Source organism: Protopterus annectens, chromosome 3.part0 (assembly GCF_019279795.1).
Source record: "Protopterus annectens isolate FY-2018-M chromosome 3.part0, PAN1.0, whole genome shotgun sequence".
In the NCBI taxonomy this organism is placed as follows: domain Eukaryota; kingdom Metazoa; phylum Chordata; order Ceratodontiformes; family Protopteridae; genus Protopterus; species Protopterus annectens.
This window is the reverse complement of record NC_056731.1, coordinates 167,062,908-167,083,092: the sequence shown is the minus strand read 5'-3', so window position 1 is coordinate 167,083,092 and position 20,185 is coordinate 167,062,908. Positions and strand designations below refer to the sequence as shown.

Below are 20,185 nucleotides of genomic sequence, written 5' to 3'. Positions count from 1 at the left end.
AACAATAATCCATGTTATGATTGGGTTCAATAATATCCATACTTGTGGGAGCACTGTAGAATATATTATGTACAGGTCTGAATAACAAGGAAGAGAGGTGAGGCCCTGAAAGAAACACTGGAAGAAATAAAAGGAAGATTTAATATATCTGAAAAAGTAGGTGCCTCTTGCTTTAAGACTTGGATAAAAGAGTATGACCATTGAAACTGTGGTACTACTAACAATATACGAAGGCCAGGTATTTTTAAGTCCCCTAGAGAGAGAATTTTGGTTCAGCTTGGAAAAGGACATTAAGAAATTCATACAGGATGATAAAAAGTCAAGAGTTAAATTGTGACAAAATGATTTTACCAGCGGAACAGGGAGATTGGTAGAAGAAGACCTAATACAATACTTTAGAGTTGCTCAGTTAAGACTAGCATACTTAATGTAGAACAGAAATTACTTTGTCAGGTGGAAACCAACCATCTCTCAATGGGGTATTGATGGTAGGGTAATAAAATTAAATATTCGGTCACAAATCAAAGGAGAGGAAGGGGCAAGGTGATTTTAAATCACTTTTGCAAGGTCACCTTAAAGATGCTATGATGGAAAATGTTTGACAGGCTTAAACGCAATGTCTCAAAGATGGTTGCTTTAATGGCACATCTATGCTGAGGGACTCTTCCCTTCCATAACAGGGTGACAAACTTAATTTTGTGTCATAGGTGTGTGATCTTTTGAGTGATAGTTGATGATACTCGATGACAGATTAACTCTTAAGGACCATATTTCTGCTGCCATCACATTTCCACCTGTAGAACATCAGTCTAATGAAGTACCTTATTCCTACCAGTGACCTCCTAACTGTAGTTCATTCTCTGGTGTCCTCACATTTAGATTATTGCAATGCCCTTTATGTTGGTTTACTAGATTCCGTCTTTACACCTCTTCAACTTGTACAAAATTCTGCAGCCTGGTTTTTGATTGAGTCTTACATTACCATCACATCACTGTAATTTTTCGAGGTACTGGCTTCCTGTTGGACAATGGATTATTTACAAGATACCTGTTATGATCTACCTTGCCATTCATAACCTTGATCCTCCATATTTAACGGGCCTTCCACTTTTTCTTAGCAGAGTTTAGTCTCATAGGTAAGTGACTGACCACAAGCCTGTCTAGAATTTCTTGTATATGGAATTTAAACAAAGAATGGGTAGGGCAATAACAAAACATGTCATCAATCTGCTCAGGCCAGTGTCTCACACCTCCAGCATGGATCCAGTACACCTGTATACACTTGGGCAGGTCAGTGGGGACTGTAAAAAAATTATAGAACTTGTCACCCAAAAAAATCAATAGCATCTGGAGTTGATGGCATATTTTGGTGCAGGTTGAAGAGCTGCCCATTCCTTTCTGGTAATAAAGACCTGAACAGCCACTTCCTAAGCAAGCCTGAAGCCCTCATACTCACAGTAAGATGTCCAGCAACAGCCATCTTGTGTAGATATCTGATTCTATCCATGGGAGAACCTTGTTTATCCCTACAAGCAATGATAAATGCAGCCCAAGAAGTCATTATGTGATGCTGAATGGGCCACCAATATACCTCAAAGACTATGTACATAATACAAAGAAAGATATCCATGCCTATCAGCATGTATTTCTCTCTCCCCTTTGAAAACACCAGTCCTTCCACCCAGGCCTTTTAAAGCACTTATTTTCCAGACTGCTTGAATCATACCCCAAAAGCTCTTAAATTCAGTGGCTTTGATGTACTGCTCTAGGTCTGATAATCCCAGACCACCCTCCACTCGTAGGATGGCTAATACTCTCCAAACTACCCAGTGCTCCCCCTGAAGCCATATTAACCCCAATATAATGTTACATATCCAGGTGAAGACTTTATCTGAGAAGGAGCCAGGAGGCAGTGGGTTTGTTATAAAATAAGGGGCAAAATAAACCAGACCACAACCTGGATCTGCTGAGGAAGACTCACACAAATCAGCTTCCATTTTGCCCAACAAATCCCATATTTTCTGAAGCAGGCTATCCCAATTAACATGGATAGTTTGGGAGACCAAAGGTGCAAACAGTAACCCTAAATGTTTAATGGCCCCATGAATACACAGAAATGGAAAATCCTGTGAAATAATTGGCAAGGGTATGTAACTAATACAAAGTCACTAGGTTTTATGAATATTAATCTTATATCCTGAGACCTTTCTATAATCGGACAAAATATCCATAAGTTTCTATAAATATGTTTCAAGTTATGAATGATAAAGGCATAGATCATCAACATATAACAAAATTTTATAGTCTACCCTCCTGACACTATAGGATCTAATTATGGATTCCCTGACTTTGCATGCCAGAGGCTCAAGACATGGGTTAAAAAAATCAAGTAGAGGGAGCAGCACTGCTTAGTGCCTTGCATAAGTATGAGAGGAGAAAAAAGGTATGGGCTAAGCTTAATGGTCACTGAAGCACAGTGGTAGATATTACATATGACCTCAAGAAGCAGGTATATTTTCTGTAAATTGCTATGAGTTGAACACCATGCTGGAAGCTCATCTGGTCTGGGTGGATAATGAGCATGAAAGTATTAACCAATCAAGTGGCTAGGATAAACATAAATATTTTATAGTCATGATTCATCATGGATACAGGTTTGTATGATCCTGGGCAGAGGAGGTCCTTATTAGGTTTCAAGATTAAAGATGGCACCTTTTAAAGAAAAGATTAAAGATACAACCACCTGATGAGAAGAGGCTAGTGGCTCCTTTTCACCAAGTACTCTACTGTATAGGGTAAAGAGGTGACTTAACAGTCTGTCACTCCCTCCCTTCCCCAAACCAACACCTCCAAAGATGGACCATCCTGATGTGGCTTTATTTTTAAGGGGATGAGTCCAATGCATTTTTTGAGTTTTTGCTGTTCTATGGAACTTTTCAGGTTACCCAACATCTCAGGGCCAAGAGTAGGGGATACAGATGGAGTCCAGGTATTGTTAAATTTGATCCTTCCCAACTCACAATGCATTGACCGAGACATAGACAGTACAGAAATAATGGGTTAGGGTGTCTAAAATATGAGTGCGGATAGGCATATTTCCCCAGATCTCATGTCCCTAATTCTAGGCCCTTATTCTAGGCTAATTCTAGGGTTTAGTAGTTAAGTAATTAGCAAAAAATGTTTGTGCCCTCATGAACTTACCAAAAAATCTAAACTTCAAAGAGCATACCTTGCAGTGCTCTATAGTTCAGGTACGTAGTGAGCTGTTGCTAGAGAGCTGTGGCCTTGGCTCTCAGGTCCAGATTACAGGGTACTTGTGTCTGGGCTCACAGCAGTCACAACAGTTCTAAGAGCCTATTCAGCGCATGGGAGTAATGAATACTCTGGCTGTTATGGGACTGCAAAACAGCACTCCATCAGTTCAGAAAACTACCCAACTCTTCACCCCGTGGTGAGTTTAAGTCAGGGTTCAGCCCCTCCCAGTAGGCTAAAAACCAGGAAATCTTGGAGTGAAACACTATACCCCTACATATAGTTAAATTTACCCTCCAGTGCGTGGGACTAAGGGAAAAGCAAATGTTGACAAGAGCATACGTTTCAGTGTTTACATGTCACCCCTTCCCAGAAGGGACAAGGATGCTACTTAAACCTCTGTCTCCTGTCAAAGAAACACCGCAGATCATATTTAAACTTCTAAACTTCACTGATAAGGAACTGTTGCTCACGACTGCAAGGGAAGGAAGGCCATTCAAGCTGGTGGGTTCAGGGTCCAGTTGAATCAGGGCATTTCCACGTAAGGTAATGAAGGCAAGGAAATAATATGCTGAAGTTTGTAAACATACAGTGTGTTATGTAGAGTGGCTAAGTCCCTAGCTTTGAATAAAATTTATCATCTGATGAAAGAAACAAAGGACAGGATAAAAATTACTTTTGATCACTGCTGCAAGTGTAAATTACATTTAAGCCAAAATTACTATTGGACAAGACAGTCAAAATGGACCTACAGGCTCTTAACTGGCAGGCCTCAATTATAGATGAACAGGGCTGCCACAAAAGCCTTGGTTATGAAAAACAAGCAAGAGAAGCTGCTAACATCAGGTGAAGCAAGGGACAGCTGTGCACTGCATCACACAAGTAAAGGTCATTGATAAGAACAGATTAGTTAAGCAGAACACCACACATAAGGCAATCAAAGTGTTTTATGAAGATCTACATAAAATATAAATGCAGAACTCTAGATAAAGCTCCAATAAAGGATCTACCTTGTGCAACCAACTGAAACTCCCACATACTTCATTATGAATTGCTATGTAACAGCTTGACAGCCCCCTACAATATGCAAGAACCCAGCCAACCATTAAGTCAATACCCAAAGAGAAAGCTCCAGGTCATGGCAGCCATTGTGCAGAGATATACCCCCACATCTCCTTACTACAACATTAACAGAACTAATCAATAGTTTAAGGATGATGGCAGACTATGTCCTTCCTCTCAAGCCTTCAGTATTATAGTGCTTCTAAAGTCAATGAAGGCGCTATCTTGGTTGACAATTATCAGCCAATTTAACTTAATCTGCACTGATGTTTCAACTACATGCCAAGTTCACAGATAACAGACTCATCCCATTCCTGCCCAGCTAACCTCTTAAGCTTATGTAGGTTTCCAGCCTAGCAGATATTGTTGCCACCTATCTATTTCAAAGGTTCATAGATTCACAAGGGCATTTTTAAGCCTAGCCATGCATCCAGAATCTCTGACGAGTTTTGAAACCCTTGATAAGTGTAAGCATGGGCCTGGGAGATGAACCATTTACAGGTTACCTGTTTGCGTTAGAGACATAGGTGCCAAATCAGGGATGAATTTCCGGTTTCCCATCCAGTTGTTCAAGCTGCACTTGAATTGGATTAGGGAGGAACTCTGCTTCACATGGATGGGGAGCCTGTTCTATAGATGGGGTAGTCTCTGGGATACATACCTATCTCTCCAGCAGGTCCTATTTATATCACAGGCAAGGTTTAAGTCTTTAGAACAGGTAATTCTAGTACTGTTTGTTTTGTGGATATGCAGGAGGTCCATCGGAGTACTGTCTGACAATGCTCTGTATGCCAGGCATAGATCTCTCTCAAAAGCCTGTAGGAGACAGAATACAGGGATAGGGCCTTGAGGTGGTCTCCATTGCACATATTACTTATGCCCTATATTCTTTTAGTGAGGAACCTCTGCGGATGTTCCAGTTGGATATGCTTGGTTAGGTACATACCAAAGGGGGCACTGTACTCAATGATAGGTCTGATGAATGCCGAATACAGTGGAACAATGACTTCCTTGGACTTAGATGCCATATCTTTGTTTATAAGTTGCACAACACAGAATGATTTCCCCACCACTGTAGACAAGTGATGATCAAAAGCTAGATTACTATCTATGTGTGTCCCTAAGTCCCTGACTACTGGGTCAACTCTAAGGGGTGTGCAGTCAATATCATAGTTTCCAGGGATGGATAACTTCCCAAAGGATACTATTATACATTTCTTAGCATTTAGTTTTAGTCCATAACTCTGTGATACCATTTGTTTGTCGGTGTCAGCCTCTCCTGGAGATCATTTGTGTCAGCGTGAGATTCAATGACAGCTCCTAATTTGCAATCATCTGCAAATTTAGTCAGCCAGAGACCAGTGACATTGGCCTTGACTTCTTTGAAGTAAATGTCAAAAAGGAGCGGTCCAAGGACTGATCCCTGAGGAACTCCACTTGTGATTGGCCTTTTTGTAGAGGTGGACTCCCCAGTTCTAACTTCCTGGGTCCTGTCTGTGAGCCAGTTGGCTATCCACCGGGTGACATACGGATTTGTACCTAACCTCTAGAGTTTGTCAACAATGCCCAAGTGGTGTATTGTGTCAAATGCCTTGGCCTGGTCAAGGTAGGCAGTATGAATGATTTTGCCCTCATCCACCGTTTTGCCAGACAATTCAGAAATCAAACCAGTTTGTCCAGTAGTCCAGAAAAAGACTGTACAACCTCTGATATTCGGTTTCAAAAAAGAAACAGACTATAAGAGTTTGTTAAATCAGCAGATTTACTGTGCTTTTTTTTTTTTTTTTTTATACAGAAAAGTTTGTAAATCATCAGAAAAAAGCATCACAAATGGAGAAACGGAAAAAAGAGGGCATTCCTTTTCACCTGGCATGAAATGTCATGACATGGGTGGGAAGTGGGTAGGGATATGGGAGGTACAGGGGGTGTGGCCTTGGTCCAGTTTTAGCCACAACAAAAGGTGGCAACCTTACTAGCAGATGAGTTCAGACAACTTAAGATCCTTCATAACTTGTGTACAAGCACCATGACTCACTAATAAAGGTCAGCATCCAGTCTGTACATATTTGTATTGACTTTGAAAAATCATTTGATTACCTCATTTGACAGCATTTCTGGGACCTCTTGTTCACACAGGACTTTGCAGAGGAGATACAAGTGCTGTTCAGTACTCCTTCATCCACAGAGTTCAATGTTTTGAGTCTGAAAGCTTTTTCAACTTTATAGAGGTGTACACCAGCAATTACCATCTGTCTCTCTATTTTGTCCTTGCTACAGGACCACTGTCTACAGAGATACCAGAATCACCTTCTGTATGTGAGAGGCAGTGGGGGCATAGTACCATTCAAAATAATGTTATTTATAGATCAGTACCTTATATTAACTTACAACCTGAGAAACGACACCCCAAGACACATGGTATCCTAAATTTTCTGTTATTTCTGTTATGAAAGTAACTGCAGAGAAAATGCTTTTTTCTTGCAGCTTTTCAGCCCATTCTATTAATACAACCAGTATTACATCTCTTACAGCTGCATGGCTTCAAAATAACTGGAAATCAGACTGCAAATCTCATGTGCAGATACAGTTACACTTGATCTGACACCAGTATGGGTAAAATGTTTTCTTTAAGTATCTACATGAACAAGCTTCATTTGTTGCTCTTATGAAGGATCAACGTATTGACGATATACCCCTAAACATAAATATCATACAATATACCCTTATCTCCCTGAGGTGTTGGTAGTGCCAGAAGATTCATGTGCTAGCCATAAAGCTTGTATAATGATGGGCACTTTCAGTTACCTAGTCGTCTCTACTGCCAACGTAAATAACATCAGGATATACCAGCATTTAAAGTAAAACAGCTACTTTAATAGCATACAAAATGGCACCACAACAAGAAGGATATTAACAGCCTCATCTCTCATTATGAGCACGTTAACAACTGGCAACCCGATTCTATGCATTATGGGATGCATGTCTTCTTAAAGTGACAAGTATTATTTTACATATTGTTAGTACATAAGAGCATGCTGCTGCATACACTTCTTATCATCATATCTAACCCCCCCAAGGAGAACACTGTGGAATATGATTACAGTGCACTACCAATGCACATATTCAATATTCTTGAAAGCTACTGACTGTCCAAGTGTTATAAAATACATATGCTAGACAATCATTTACAAAACAGCAGCATTTGAGGTAGACATTACTTTTGCAACACTACAATAACACATTTTATAGAACAAAAAGGGAAACCAGTGTCTGCCCACATTATTCAGTTTCAATACTTATATCTTGCTTGAGTTATGAACTTGAGTTGTACAATCACAACTGGAGCTTCTGGAAGGAAAATGCTTTAAAACAATTGTTTTTTTGTCCAGTGTCTATTTGCAGAACAGTCTAGTCAGAATTAGATACAATAAAAGTCAAAAGTCAAAAAAAAAGTTAAAAGTAGTTTTATTGTCATTTAGATCTACACAAGTGTAGATTAAATGAGACTCCATGCAATCAGCTCATCATGGGACAAACAAAAAAGAAATCCCATGCATAAAGACAATTTAAAACAATATATAATAAATAATACTACCACCATCTTATAAATCAACTCTACATTTAAGTATAGAGCTACATATATTCCTTGAAATACACATTTGTTATGATACTGAAAACGCCCATCAAGCAGTGAACAAGCACAAAGCAGTAGCAGCTGAAGAAAAAAATATTGCACCTGGGTTGGTAATATAAATTATAATGGTTGGGTGGCCTTAATAAATAACAGATACAATAATATCTCACAGTGAATGGGAAGTCCCAACATCCTGACCTGCCAATGATCAGACCTAATGTTGGAGTTAAGAAGTCTAATCACATTCAGATAAAAACTGCCTTTGAATCTAGTTGTCCTGCATCAAATACTGCTGTATGTTTTACCCGATGACATGCTCATAAACAGACTGTTTGCAGGATGAGATGAGTTATTTAGTATTTTGGTGGCTCTCTTTAGGCTTCTCGATGTATGACTATCCTGGATTTTGGGCAGACTTGTGTCAGTTATCCTATCAGCAACCCTCACCACTCTCCGCAGGGATTTCTTATCTGCGACTGAACAGCTCCAATATCATACTGAAAAACTGGATGTTAGGATGCTTACAATTGCTGCACTGTAGAAGGTGAAAAATGTTAACAATGGTAGTAGGTAATGGTAATGAAGATGGAGTGCATTTTTCACTATGTGGCAAATGTTCCCAGACCAAGAGAGATCATCAGAGATACGAACTCCAAAGAATTTGGTAATACTTACCCTTTCCACCTTCTCTCCATTGATCAGGACAAGTATGGGGTGTTTGCTTCGGGTCTATATCAGCATATCAGCTTATGAGAAGAGCAAACACTCTTTGATCGAACCCTAAACGTCAAACAACCTAAATGTCAAAGGCACGGAACAGCAATGTTTTTCCCTGGGAAAGAAATAGCTGTTCCATGTCTTCGATATTTAGTTTGTTCGACGTTTAGGGTTTGATCAAAGAGTGTTCGCTCTTCGGCTTTTGATAAGCTGATATAGACTTGTTTGCTTCTTCCTGTAGTCTATGATGATCTCTTTTGTTTTACTTACATTCAGGTCAAGGTTGTTTCTTGCACACCAGGCAATCAGTGTGTGAACCTGTTCTCTGCATGCAACTGAGTAACAGTACACAGACTGTCAGCACACATCCACCCTTGTCATGGATAGTAGGTTGCATCTGAGCCTTCAACAAAACATGAATACTCAGACAAGCTAAGGACTTCATCATTCCTGGCTCAAACACCTGGGAACAGCTCCCAGAAACTTGGTATTTGCCTTGAGGGTGATCTGGAAGTGTATGCGTCTCTGACTGCATTTTTACTACTGCATCATCTTTGATTTGCACTCTATAGGGTTGCCACCTTTTCAAATGGCCAAAGTGGGACATTTTTGGTAGAAATATCAGATTTTACAGGCAGACACATACCCACGGTCAGTACAAAGGATAGAACTTACTTTTCTGCCTAAATAAAAGCTTATTCTTGTAGCATTTTAGTTGATTATTCAGTTTCTTATAACATTTAGGTATTTTAGTTACAGAATAACTGCTTTATGCAACTATTACACAAAATATAGGAAATAATTTTGTCCTAAAATCTCAGGACATTTGCCATTTTTACAATTTTTTGTTAGGACACAACTGCCCAAAGAGGGACTGTCCCTCACAAAGTGGGACAGGTGGTAACCCTATATGACCTCGACTATTTTGTGTGTGTGTGTGCGTGTGCGTGTGCATGTGCGTGTGCGTGCGTGCGTGCGTGTGTGTGTGTGTGTGTGTGTGTGTGTGTGTGTGTTGCAACACAAACTGACTCCTTCCCCAATAATTTTAGGGACACTGACTAGCCTTGTTGAAGGGCAGGGAGTAGCCTGATGAAATATCATTTATCACATTATCTCTCATATAAGATGCTTTGGTTGTCTGATCAAACTGCATTACTGACTCACATGAACAGCCTTTGGTTCAAGTCTGAATTCCAGTACTGGCAAAGCAGTCATTATTTGTATTCAAAAACTAGCTGTGTCTTGAACCTTGTATGACTTATCTAAGCAATAATCTATGACTGTGCATGGGTATTTCAGGATTTACGTGGGTCTATATCACTTTTTTGAATGCTTAACTGAGTGGATCGCTATTCATTGAACCCAATTAAGCAAAAGCTCAATTAAGTGAACAACAATTTCAGCGAAAACTTTCCCAGGGAAAATAACCACTGGGACAGCTCCCGTCTGTAACAACGACAACAAAATGTAAAACTCTGCAAAGTAGGGGGCTGTATCCCCCATACCCCCCAACTAAATATAACAACTTCAAGATCGCAGTACAGTGGGGAAAAGGGCAAATTCCCCCAAACAGTCAACCGCATCCTTTTCCTGGGAAAGTTTTCACTGAAACAGTCATTTGCTTGATTGACCTTTTGCTGAATAGGGTTCAATGAATATAACAACTCCAAGATCGCAGTACAGTGGGGAAAAGGGCAAATTCCCAAAAACAGTCAACCGCATCCTTTTCCTGGGAAAGTTTTCGCTGAAACAGTCATTTGCTTGACTGGCCTTTTGCTGAATAGGGTTCAATGAATAGGGATTCGCTCAATTAAGTGTTTAACAAACTGAAGTAGACCCGATTTACCCATGGTTACTGTGGTTTAATCACAAGGACAAAGCACAAGTGATTAAACAAAGCCAAGCATAGGTAAGTCTTGATATACACAAAAACAGGAGTGGATTATTGCAATTATACAATTACATTATTTTAGAAAACATTGCTTACCTCTCTTATATAATGTATCTGTATAAGAGCAATTCAGTCTTTTTCCCTAAGCTGACGTACAGCACACACATATGGGACTTAAGTTCACATGTTTGCACAGTACATCAGTGCACGAGAGGAGATGGAAAACAAAATCTCCATTGCTATTGTCTTTTTTAACTATTAAAAATAGAGATTTATGAGGGACATTCTGCAAAACTGCACAAACAGAAATAAGTAGGTTTTTGTTTGTTCAGTTTTGCAGAATGTACCTGATTTTTCTTATGTTTTGCTCTGTCCCTCAGCATATGCCAACAGAAAGTCTGGCCACTCAATGATGCCTCACCAGACAGACTTTTTTCTCTTGGTATTTACAGTGGGCACTCTGGTTGGACTGCCTAATCAGTGTGTTTGTTTTTGACACCATAGCTCTGGATGAAGGCAAAGTAGTTCATAAAGCCTACTTCAAGCTGGCCAAAGCCTTTGATACCATTCCCCACTCCGGAATCATAGACAGACTCACCAAACTAGACATCAACCTCTATATCACTAGATGGGGTGCAAACTGGCTCACAGACTGAACCCACAGTGTAAAAGTAGCAGACTTCAAGTCGGACTGCTGACCAGTCATGAGTGGAGTCCCACAGGGATCGGTCCTGGGTCCTCTCCTGTTTGGCATCTACTTCTCAGAAGTCCAGGCCACCACAAAGGAACCCTGGCTGACCAAGTTTGCAGACAACTGCAAGCTGGGACCCATTATTAATTCCCAGGCAATGCAGACATTCTACAGAAAGGCCTCACTGAGACAAACAGCTGGTGCCGAGACCATGGCCTTAAGCTCAATGCCAAAATATGCATTGTCATCCCCTATGGGAAAAACTCAGTTCCCACAAATTACCACATCAATGGTAGTCCACTTGAACACTGAAGGGGTTATAAGAGATCTGGAGACACAGGTTGACAGCAACCTCTCCTTCGACCACCACATTACCACTGTGGTCAGAAAATCCTTCTATACGCTACATCTCATTACCATGGGTTCTGCATCCAGGAAGAAAGAGGTTATCATCTTTCTGTACTCTTCCCTCATTAGACCAATCATTGAGTATAATGCCCCATTTGGCATGTACTTCATTAGACACCTGCAACAGCTGGAGAGGCCACAAAAGTACCTCACAAAGAGGATCATAGACCTTAAACACATATCCTACACAGAAAGACTCACAAAACTCCAGCTTTTCTCTGTCTCATATTATCTACTGAGAGGCGATCTCTGCTTGACCTACAAAGCCATGTCTGACCCAACTCTGCTGGAAATGCTACATCTAAAGAAATCTCAATCCCCCCCACACCACACGCTCCAGAGACCTCAACCTCATTACCACGATCAACAGAACATGGAGGGACAGGTTCATAACCCAGAGACTGCCCGTGCTCTGGAACAGACTTCGAATACAAGTCAAGCAGAGCACTTCATTGGCCCTCTTCAAGAGAAACCTTGACGAATGGCTGGGCAATAGGAAGTTCACCCCGGGGATCACTCCAGTGGCTCTACTCGACAGAGGCTCTGGAAACTAACATCAGATGGCACGATCGCAGGGCAACTCTATGGGCTAGGCTTGTAAAGGCTCCAAGGCCATTAGCCTAGTACACACCTATGAACCTATGAGGAATAATGAGCATCTATTGTACAATGGCTAGTTGTGACTGGCACGTGTAATATCTCAATGTCTCAAGAGTAATAATACGTTACTGAAGAGTAGCTTTTCCTTTCAAATTCACCCATGTCAGCATGTATCTTTCATCATGGACCTTGTGGTAAAGGAGTTGGTAGTAATTGTTCTTTCTTTTAGGATGCTTTCTGTATAATACATAACTGATACTTTGACATTAGTTTTGCAACATCCATATGAATGTTGGGCCAATGCATAGATATCTTGCTCTTTCATGAGATTTTGTTAGGCCTTGATATCCTTCGCTTATTTATTTCAACACTTTGGAAAGATACAACTATTCTAGCTTGGTACAGAAGCAAGCAGTCATGTTCGGACAACTGTGGTGTAGTACTTACACATTCAGATGCTTGGTTTGTGTCCAGTGATTAAGTCATCCATCGCTGACATATTTGATAAATTTTGTAACTTACTCAATGTCACTTTAAGTAACTTGTTTCAACTTCTCTATTCTTTTTGTAGTCACTGATTAAGTTGCCATAATGCTGAGCACATGGGCAGGAAAACCTCCTTCATCCTTTGACTGCATCTGGTTACTTTTCGGAATTCTGGATAATGTGAGCCATGAGTAACTGCTCTGCAGGTATGTATACTGCTATGGCACTGAAACAACTCAAGTGTACAAAGCAACCTTTGGCATATGGGTGGTGCACTGCCCAAATCAGAGGAATTAATCAGTGGAACCAATATCTTGTGATCAGTCTGAACCTAGAAATTTCCTAAACCCAAAAGGTATCTGGAGAATTTGTCCAGCACACAAACCCAAAAACTCCAACTTGTGCCCCTTCCACTCAGACACTGCTGGAAATCTACCAATTTCATGCAGGGCTATGTATTCCCATGTCTGCTTCATGCAACTGAGGATACTATTAGATGCTTCTACTGCTGGCACATTTCAGTAAATTCTGCCTCTGGATTAATCTTGTCACTTAATGGGGTTTCATAAATAGGGACTTTTACTTACTATCCAGATTCAGTGTTTGTTACAGCAGTCACTGAACTTAGGAAGTAGCTACTTTTTAATTAGTTTAGTTTTACAAATGAGAGCAAAAAGTCCCATATTGCATTTCTTATTCTTGCCACATGCAGCACACTACTTTGACAGCAAGAATATGGTTACACCTTGCGCATTTGCCAAGCTTGCATTCATTCTGCTTTTGTGTACGATTGCTTTGGCGAATATATTTCTTATTATATCTGCTGTTTACTCCGTGCTTTTTCTCACACACATCTGACATATCCATATCAGCATTTTGTCTCAGCTTCTCTAGCAAATTGTATTGCTTTTTCTGAAGTTAAATTTACTTACAGCTCAACCTTTTGAAACACTCCAGTATCACCCAGTTTAATTACAATTCTGTCTCTAATACAGTCTTCTATAGTTGTATCAAACCCATAATTTTCAACCAGTTTATACACGCTCCATGCAAGACTTTCAACACTTTCTCTTTTAGCTTGAACACATCGGTGAAAGCATGTCCTTTCATGTATAACATTTTGTTAAGAGATAAAATATTTAAGTTTACTAATTACTGACTCATATGCAATGCTGTGGTCCTAAGAAAACAAACAGTACATTGCTTCCACTTCACCGCCCATAGAATATAGCACAGTATTTACCTATATTTCTTCACTCTATTTATCCAACTTGGTTGCAATTCTAAAATGTGCAAACTTCTGTCTCCTCGACAGCCATGTAAAGGCTTCATAAAGTCAAATGGTTCTGATAGGTTAAATTTAATCATATTCAATGCAAACTTGTTTTATAGGGCCACTCAACTGATACTCGGTAAAACAGCCACTTTGTGTGGTAAACAATTGTTTTTTTTTCCTGGTAAAATGCTTGAGCTTGGCGGCATTCACCTGATTTATTGGTGTGGTTTTCTGATCAGAAATGGCATTTTCAGCTTATCTTTCCAAATATCCCAATTCTGACACCATTACATGATGGGCACCTTTAGTTACCCAGTCATGTTTTAAGGCAGCGTAAATAACATCAGGATACACCAGCATTTGTAGTGAAACAGAAACTTTAATGGCACACAAACTGACACCATAGACAGAAGGATGTTAAAAGTTTCATCTCTCATCACAAACACAACTAACAACTGGCAACCAGACTGTATGAATTATGGGATACACAGCTTCTTAAAGTTACAGTACACTTTTGTATATCCACAATATGTAGAAGTATGGAGCTGCATGCACTTCTTATAATCAGGCTTTGTGTGGAGTAAAGGAATGGAGCCAGACAAACTGCAGTACAGTGCACTAAGACAAGGAATGATGGGTTGGGTCTCCCCTGCTTCAGCCTATATACCAAGTCTTTTACAGATGCCCCCCCCCTCCCCCAGGCTAAGCTGGAATCTGTAATACAATGCGTGCCCGCTGGCGTGGCCGCTCGTTGTAAATCGAAGGTCTGTAATGCTGGAAATGTCCGCGATAAAGGTTTTTTATTTATAACTTTTCCTTTAAAAAACTTTTTGTTTAAGTTATGTTAGTTTGTTATAAGATTTTACTTAAAAATAGTTTAAAAATAGAACCCGTGTGGGTTTTTTTATTTAAACCTCATATATTAAACTTAACATATTAACTTTTAAAAACAACCGAGTTAAAAGCAGTCGAGAAATCAAGATTGTTTAGTTTTTAAAATGACTGTTTGTTGATATAGAGACAGTCCAAAAAAATAAAAAGAGATGTCCGTTTATTTTTTAAAACTTCGCAATGTTAAATGTTAATTATATTTTATATGGCGAAAAATAAAAAGCAACGGAGATCTTGCAAACAGGCATTATAAGAAGAAAAGTTAAGTTTCTTTTCTTAAATAATCATATAATCAAAATAAGTAATTGGTCAATGTCTGTGGGTAAAATTACCTTTACCACGGTTTGCTTTGTTGCTTCCTCTGGCGACCAAACCACGCACCAACTAATTTAGTATTACCCCACACCAGGGCGGGTTATTGCTATAATATTAAATAGCTCATCACTCTTTGTTCCAGTCTGGTTCCCAAAGATCCCTCTTTGCAGTTAAAGGAGTGGCACAGTATTAAATATATCCACATGACACTAATGGGGGGTTAAAGAAACTATTAAAGTGTGCAGGGTATGGTGAACAGCTATTCCTTCACTAAACAACCCAAAATGATTTTTTTTTCTGGCAAATGACTGTAAGGGAATTCACTTCTTGGAAGATATCACCGAGAAACTGTCTGAAGAAATGTACTAGCATACCGTCATTTTTTTCAGTGGAAATACAATCTCCTACTCTTCAATTACTGATGCTTTTTACAGTTGAGATGTGGAATAATAACCTCATCAATAAAAGCTGAAGTACTAAATTTTTTCATCACTCTTGCATAAACTAAGGCAGTCATTAGGTTCTGCAACCACCAAAATCACACTTAAGGATTCTTCTTTTTATTGTTTCTTCATTTTGTACTGATACCAAATAAGCTGTGAGCAGTATTCAAAACTCTTCAGTCACATACAGAGACTGAGACAGTGACCAGACCAAAAACTAAATAGGAGTAACCGTCAGTGAACAGAAACAACTCTCATCCTTTTATGAGAGGTCTATTTCATTTAACGTAGGGGTACTGGTCTTCCTGAGGATAGCTTAGTAAGAGGGTACTCTCATTGGATGAACGGTTCACACTGTCATTGTGAGTGTGCTGATGTCAGTCACACATTTTAGTCCTGTCTGCCACTGGAAGTTCATTTACTCTATGTTTTTAAAAGTACAAGAGAGTGGGTTATAACTTGCGAGATGGTGGTTTAGTACTCCCTACCATGTTCCTCAATAGTTCGTTTAAGTCTTACGCAAAAAGTGCCAGTAGTCTGGGTTGCCAAAAGACCTTTCAGCACATTGCACTGCAAAAGCCACAACAGGTAATGTAAATGACTACTTGGCTTTTATGTCACAACTGCTGTGTCTGTTGTTGAGCTTTGCACTTTTGTACCAGCACAACCTGTTTGGTATGCTCACACTTCTTCAGTCTAGGTGTGCACAGTCCTGTAGAAGACCTTTCTAAAGTGGAGATATTCTATAACTGATGCATGACAAACGTGCACCTTATGTTCCTGCTTAATAGCTGTACTATTCAGGTTTTTCATAAAAGCTTAAAGATATACAGATGTAATATTTATTCATGTGATCACTTTTGCTATTACCAAAGTATTTCTGTTGGTAAAGCTCTGGAATCAGATACAGATCAGCCAAATCAAAAGTATTTGCAAGTCTTTTTTTTTTTATAACAACCTGATTACTGAAAATGTGCTTTAATGGAAGTCTACTGGCAGTCGTTGATACTGGCTATAAACTTCTCAGACTGTTTGCATGAAACTACAGTACACTTGCATACTTAGCATGAGAGGAAGACATACTTTTAAATCTTAACCTACAGTATTTCTTACTGGGATGTTCGGCTGAAGGCATATTTAGTGAAAAAGGCTTTAAAAAGTAAAAAATCATAAAAAGACTGCAGTAAGTAACATGAGAAATGAACAAAGTAAACTCAAAAATTAAGAATAATAATCATGAAGCATGACATTTACTTAGAATTACACATCACAAGGCAGTCCACAGCACAGAGAATGATGTATCACATAAAGTGGAAGATATGGCAGCAAGCTACATATATACTTTGGCATGAGATTTATAGGCAGCAATGAGGAACAATGCCCCCTCTACACTTAACTAATCCAAATATGTCCACGATGATCCATGATCTAGCAATCTGTGCATATATCAGAAAATATGCAAGACATGTGACAGCAACCAGGTCTATCAATATAAACCAAAACTAAGTTGCACAATTCTGGCTACACTGACAGTAGAATTCCATACAATAAGCCACCACCCTGCCAAACTGTACTGCCTCAACAAACTTCTAACTTCCTAAGGACTTGCTACTCTTTAAAGCCCGTGTGACTAATAGCTAAGAATGTGTTGTGCGATTTGCTGATTTTTATAACATACTGATACATATTTTATTATAAATACCATTCAGTTGTAAAAGGCAATGTAACATACCTCCCAGTCTTCATCATCAGCAGCAGTGCTTTCCTGCTGTTCCTCTTCATCAGTTTGCTCAAGAGCAAGGATTTGTTTGTTCCTAACAGCAGCTTTAGCCTTTGCACTCTGAAGCTGTTTCTGAACATCGTCATCTTCCGTCATTCTTTCTGCCTGCACAAGCTCTGCCTCTTCTGCAATTTGAAGGCTTTCTTCTTCAGAATTATTTCCACTAACTCCAGTTTCCACATCAGTATCATCTGCAATTTATACATCTCACTCAGTATTTTCACAACACCACTGAAAACAAACATGTCTAGCCAAAGCTTTTCTTAATAAAAAGAATGTTATATAATAATGCAATTCATGACATTCAGTTTGAAGGTGTGCAATTCTCATTTGAAAATATGAATACAAGCATAATAAACAGAAAATAACATGAATCCAAACTGAAGAACTCTTCATAGTCAAGCAATATGAGGTTTAAAAAGCAAAATTAAACTATAAAAATGGAATTCTTACTTTGCTTTACTTAACAATAAGTATGATTAAGTCAGTAGACCTGTTAGTTCAGCAGAAAACCTTCATCCTCTTGTTAAATGTACTGTATCAGGCTCAGACAAGATGTATGCTCTTCTATGACTGGTAAATACAGGGCAAAAGGTATCAAGCAAATTGCAGCGAACTTTGCATTCAAATACTATGGAATGAACATTATACACCTTAAGTACTTTTAAAAATTTAATATGTAATCTAGGCTCCAGGCAGGTAACAACCTGAACATATTTTGCACCGAGTAGGATACAGTTTGTGTGAATAAGCTTGCAAAGCCCTGAATATACAGAAGCATCACAAATAAATGTTGCTCTGAATACCTGTGCCATGTGCTAGTGACTTTCAATAACCAAAGGTTTAGTTATTGATTGTTCGATTGATTGACTTGTTAATTGGGTACATACACTTGTCTTTAGAACCTAATTAGTCACAACTCAGGCACAAACTAAACAAATGAAAGGGAAATGAAATGAAATGCCAGTAAATGATATACAGGCAACAGGCAATAGAACAATATCACAAATGTACAGATATTTTACTATAAATTAACTGTAAGTTCTGATGCAAACTGAGTATGGTTTAAAAATTAAAAAATAGGTCTGCATAGATTTACATTGCTATCTACATGATGTATGGCAGGTGTAAAATTAACTTTTTACAATGATGTTGAAATAATCTTTGAATGGCTGAGGATGGAATTAAGGAGGAGGTTAGGAATTTTAGTCTTTCTCTATAAAGTATGTATGGGTATATGCCTTCTTGAGATGTTCTAAGAGTTTCTTTAAAAAGGTGGGATATTGTATTGCTTTACAGATTTGCATAATAAAGTGGTTCCAATTAGCTTGGACTACTTTTGAAAAAAATATTTTACTTCTATTGATGTATGAAACTGACGTTTTTACAGGACAAAAATGTGTCATTTTCACTTCAAAGGTCACAGGAGAATATACCTGCTTCTAGGTTAGAGTCAGTAGCTGTAAATTAGCAATTTAAAGGTTAGTGATGACAGGAGGTGAGTGGTACAGGTGGTGACTGGAAGCCATTTGGCTCTTTTTATGGTAATATAGTAAGGTACTGTTCTTGGGAAGAAGTCAATGAATCTACAAATGGCATTGAGACATTTGTAGTATATGAGCATCTCAGGAAGAGTTGAAAGCTGTTGGGAAAGGGCATATTTTTGTCTAGTTAGGAGAGCATTCTCAGCAACTGCAGCACATGCTTTGTAAGTCATACAGTTAGAAATGGACTAGGCAATCTTAAGTTGTTTGAACACTTTATTGTAAATAGTTTCTGTGGTTTCTAAAGGTGACAGAAGGCTCAAGCAGGAGGCATGGATATTTGCTGGATGTTTCTTTTGTCATGGGTGTCGATGTGTACAAAAGAGGAGCTGGGAAGTATGGGATTTGGACCAAAGAGTAGAATGGCTGTTTTGGTGATATTAGGCAGAGTCTGTTCTTGCTTATTCAATCCCAGAGCAGTATAAAGTCAGACTATTGGCTGTTCTGCAGAAAAGAGATATGGAACAGAATTATACAATACAATAACATCAACACAGAGTGTGATATTTGAGGGATTGATAAAGGGGGTAATGTCATTAATGAAACAGTAAAAACGATATACCCCAGAACAGATCCATAGGAAATGCTATAGTTAAAGTTACCTGTAACTATGAAATTTGATGGACTAGTGATGGAGAATGTTTTGTTTAAGATAGTTGTAGAACCGTTTAAGGATAAAAGAGCTGAAACCAAGGGTTTGTAGTTCTTTTATAAGAATTTTGAGATTAACAATTTTGAAGGCAGTTTTCAAGTTTATGAAAATGGTACATGCTTGATATTTCCTTCCGATAGTTGAGTAGGTTTCATCAGTTGGGGATATATGGTTGTTAAGAGATTTCTGGCCAGGTCTTGACTCATGCTGGCTATCTATGAAGGTGCTGTACTTGTTTATATGGTCTAAGATTTGATCATAGAGAAGATTCTTAAAAAAGCATACTTAAACAAGCAATGGATATTGTCCTGAAGTCCTGTGAAAAACTAAGAGTGCAGATCTTGGGAATGGGGACTCTTACAGCATTTCTGAACTGGGAAGAGACAACCCTTTTTTCATGACTGGCAGACTAAAGATGTGTCAGAAGTTTTGAGAACTAACAGGCAGTTAAATGGAGATATAAGGGATGAATTGCTTTTGGGCTGGGTTTGGTTGTGGTGCTGACTTTTCCCAGCAGTTTTGTTTATATCTTTGCATGGAGTA

General features: G+C 38.9%; 1 protein-coding gene across 1 annotated transcript in view; it reads right to left on the bottom strand.

Annotated features, from left to right (window-relative positions):
- LOC122796296 (NFX1-type zinc finger-containing protein 1-like) overlaps positions 1-20,185 on the bottom strand; it is a 609,414-nt gene that overhangs the window by 93,671 nt on the left and 495,558 nt on the right. The window contains exon 12 of the mRNA XM_044064663.1: positions 17,399-17,637. Coding sequence (XP_043920598.1) covers positions 17,399-17,637 — 239 coding nt within the window. The remainder of the gene's footprint in view (positions 1-17,398; positions 17,638-20,185) is intronic.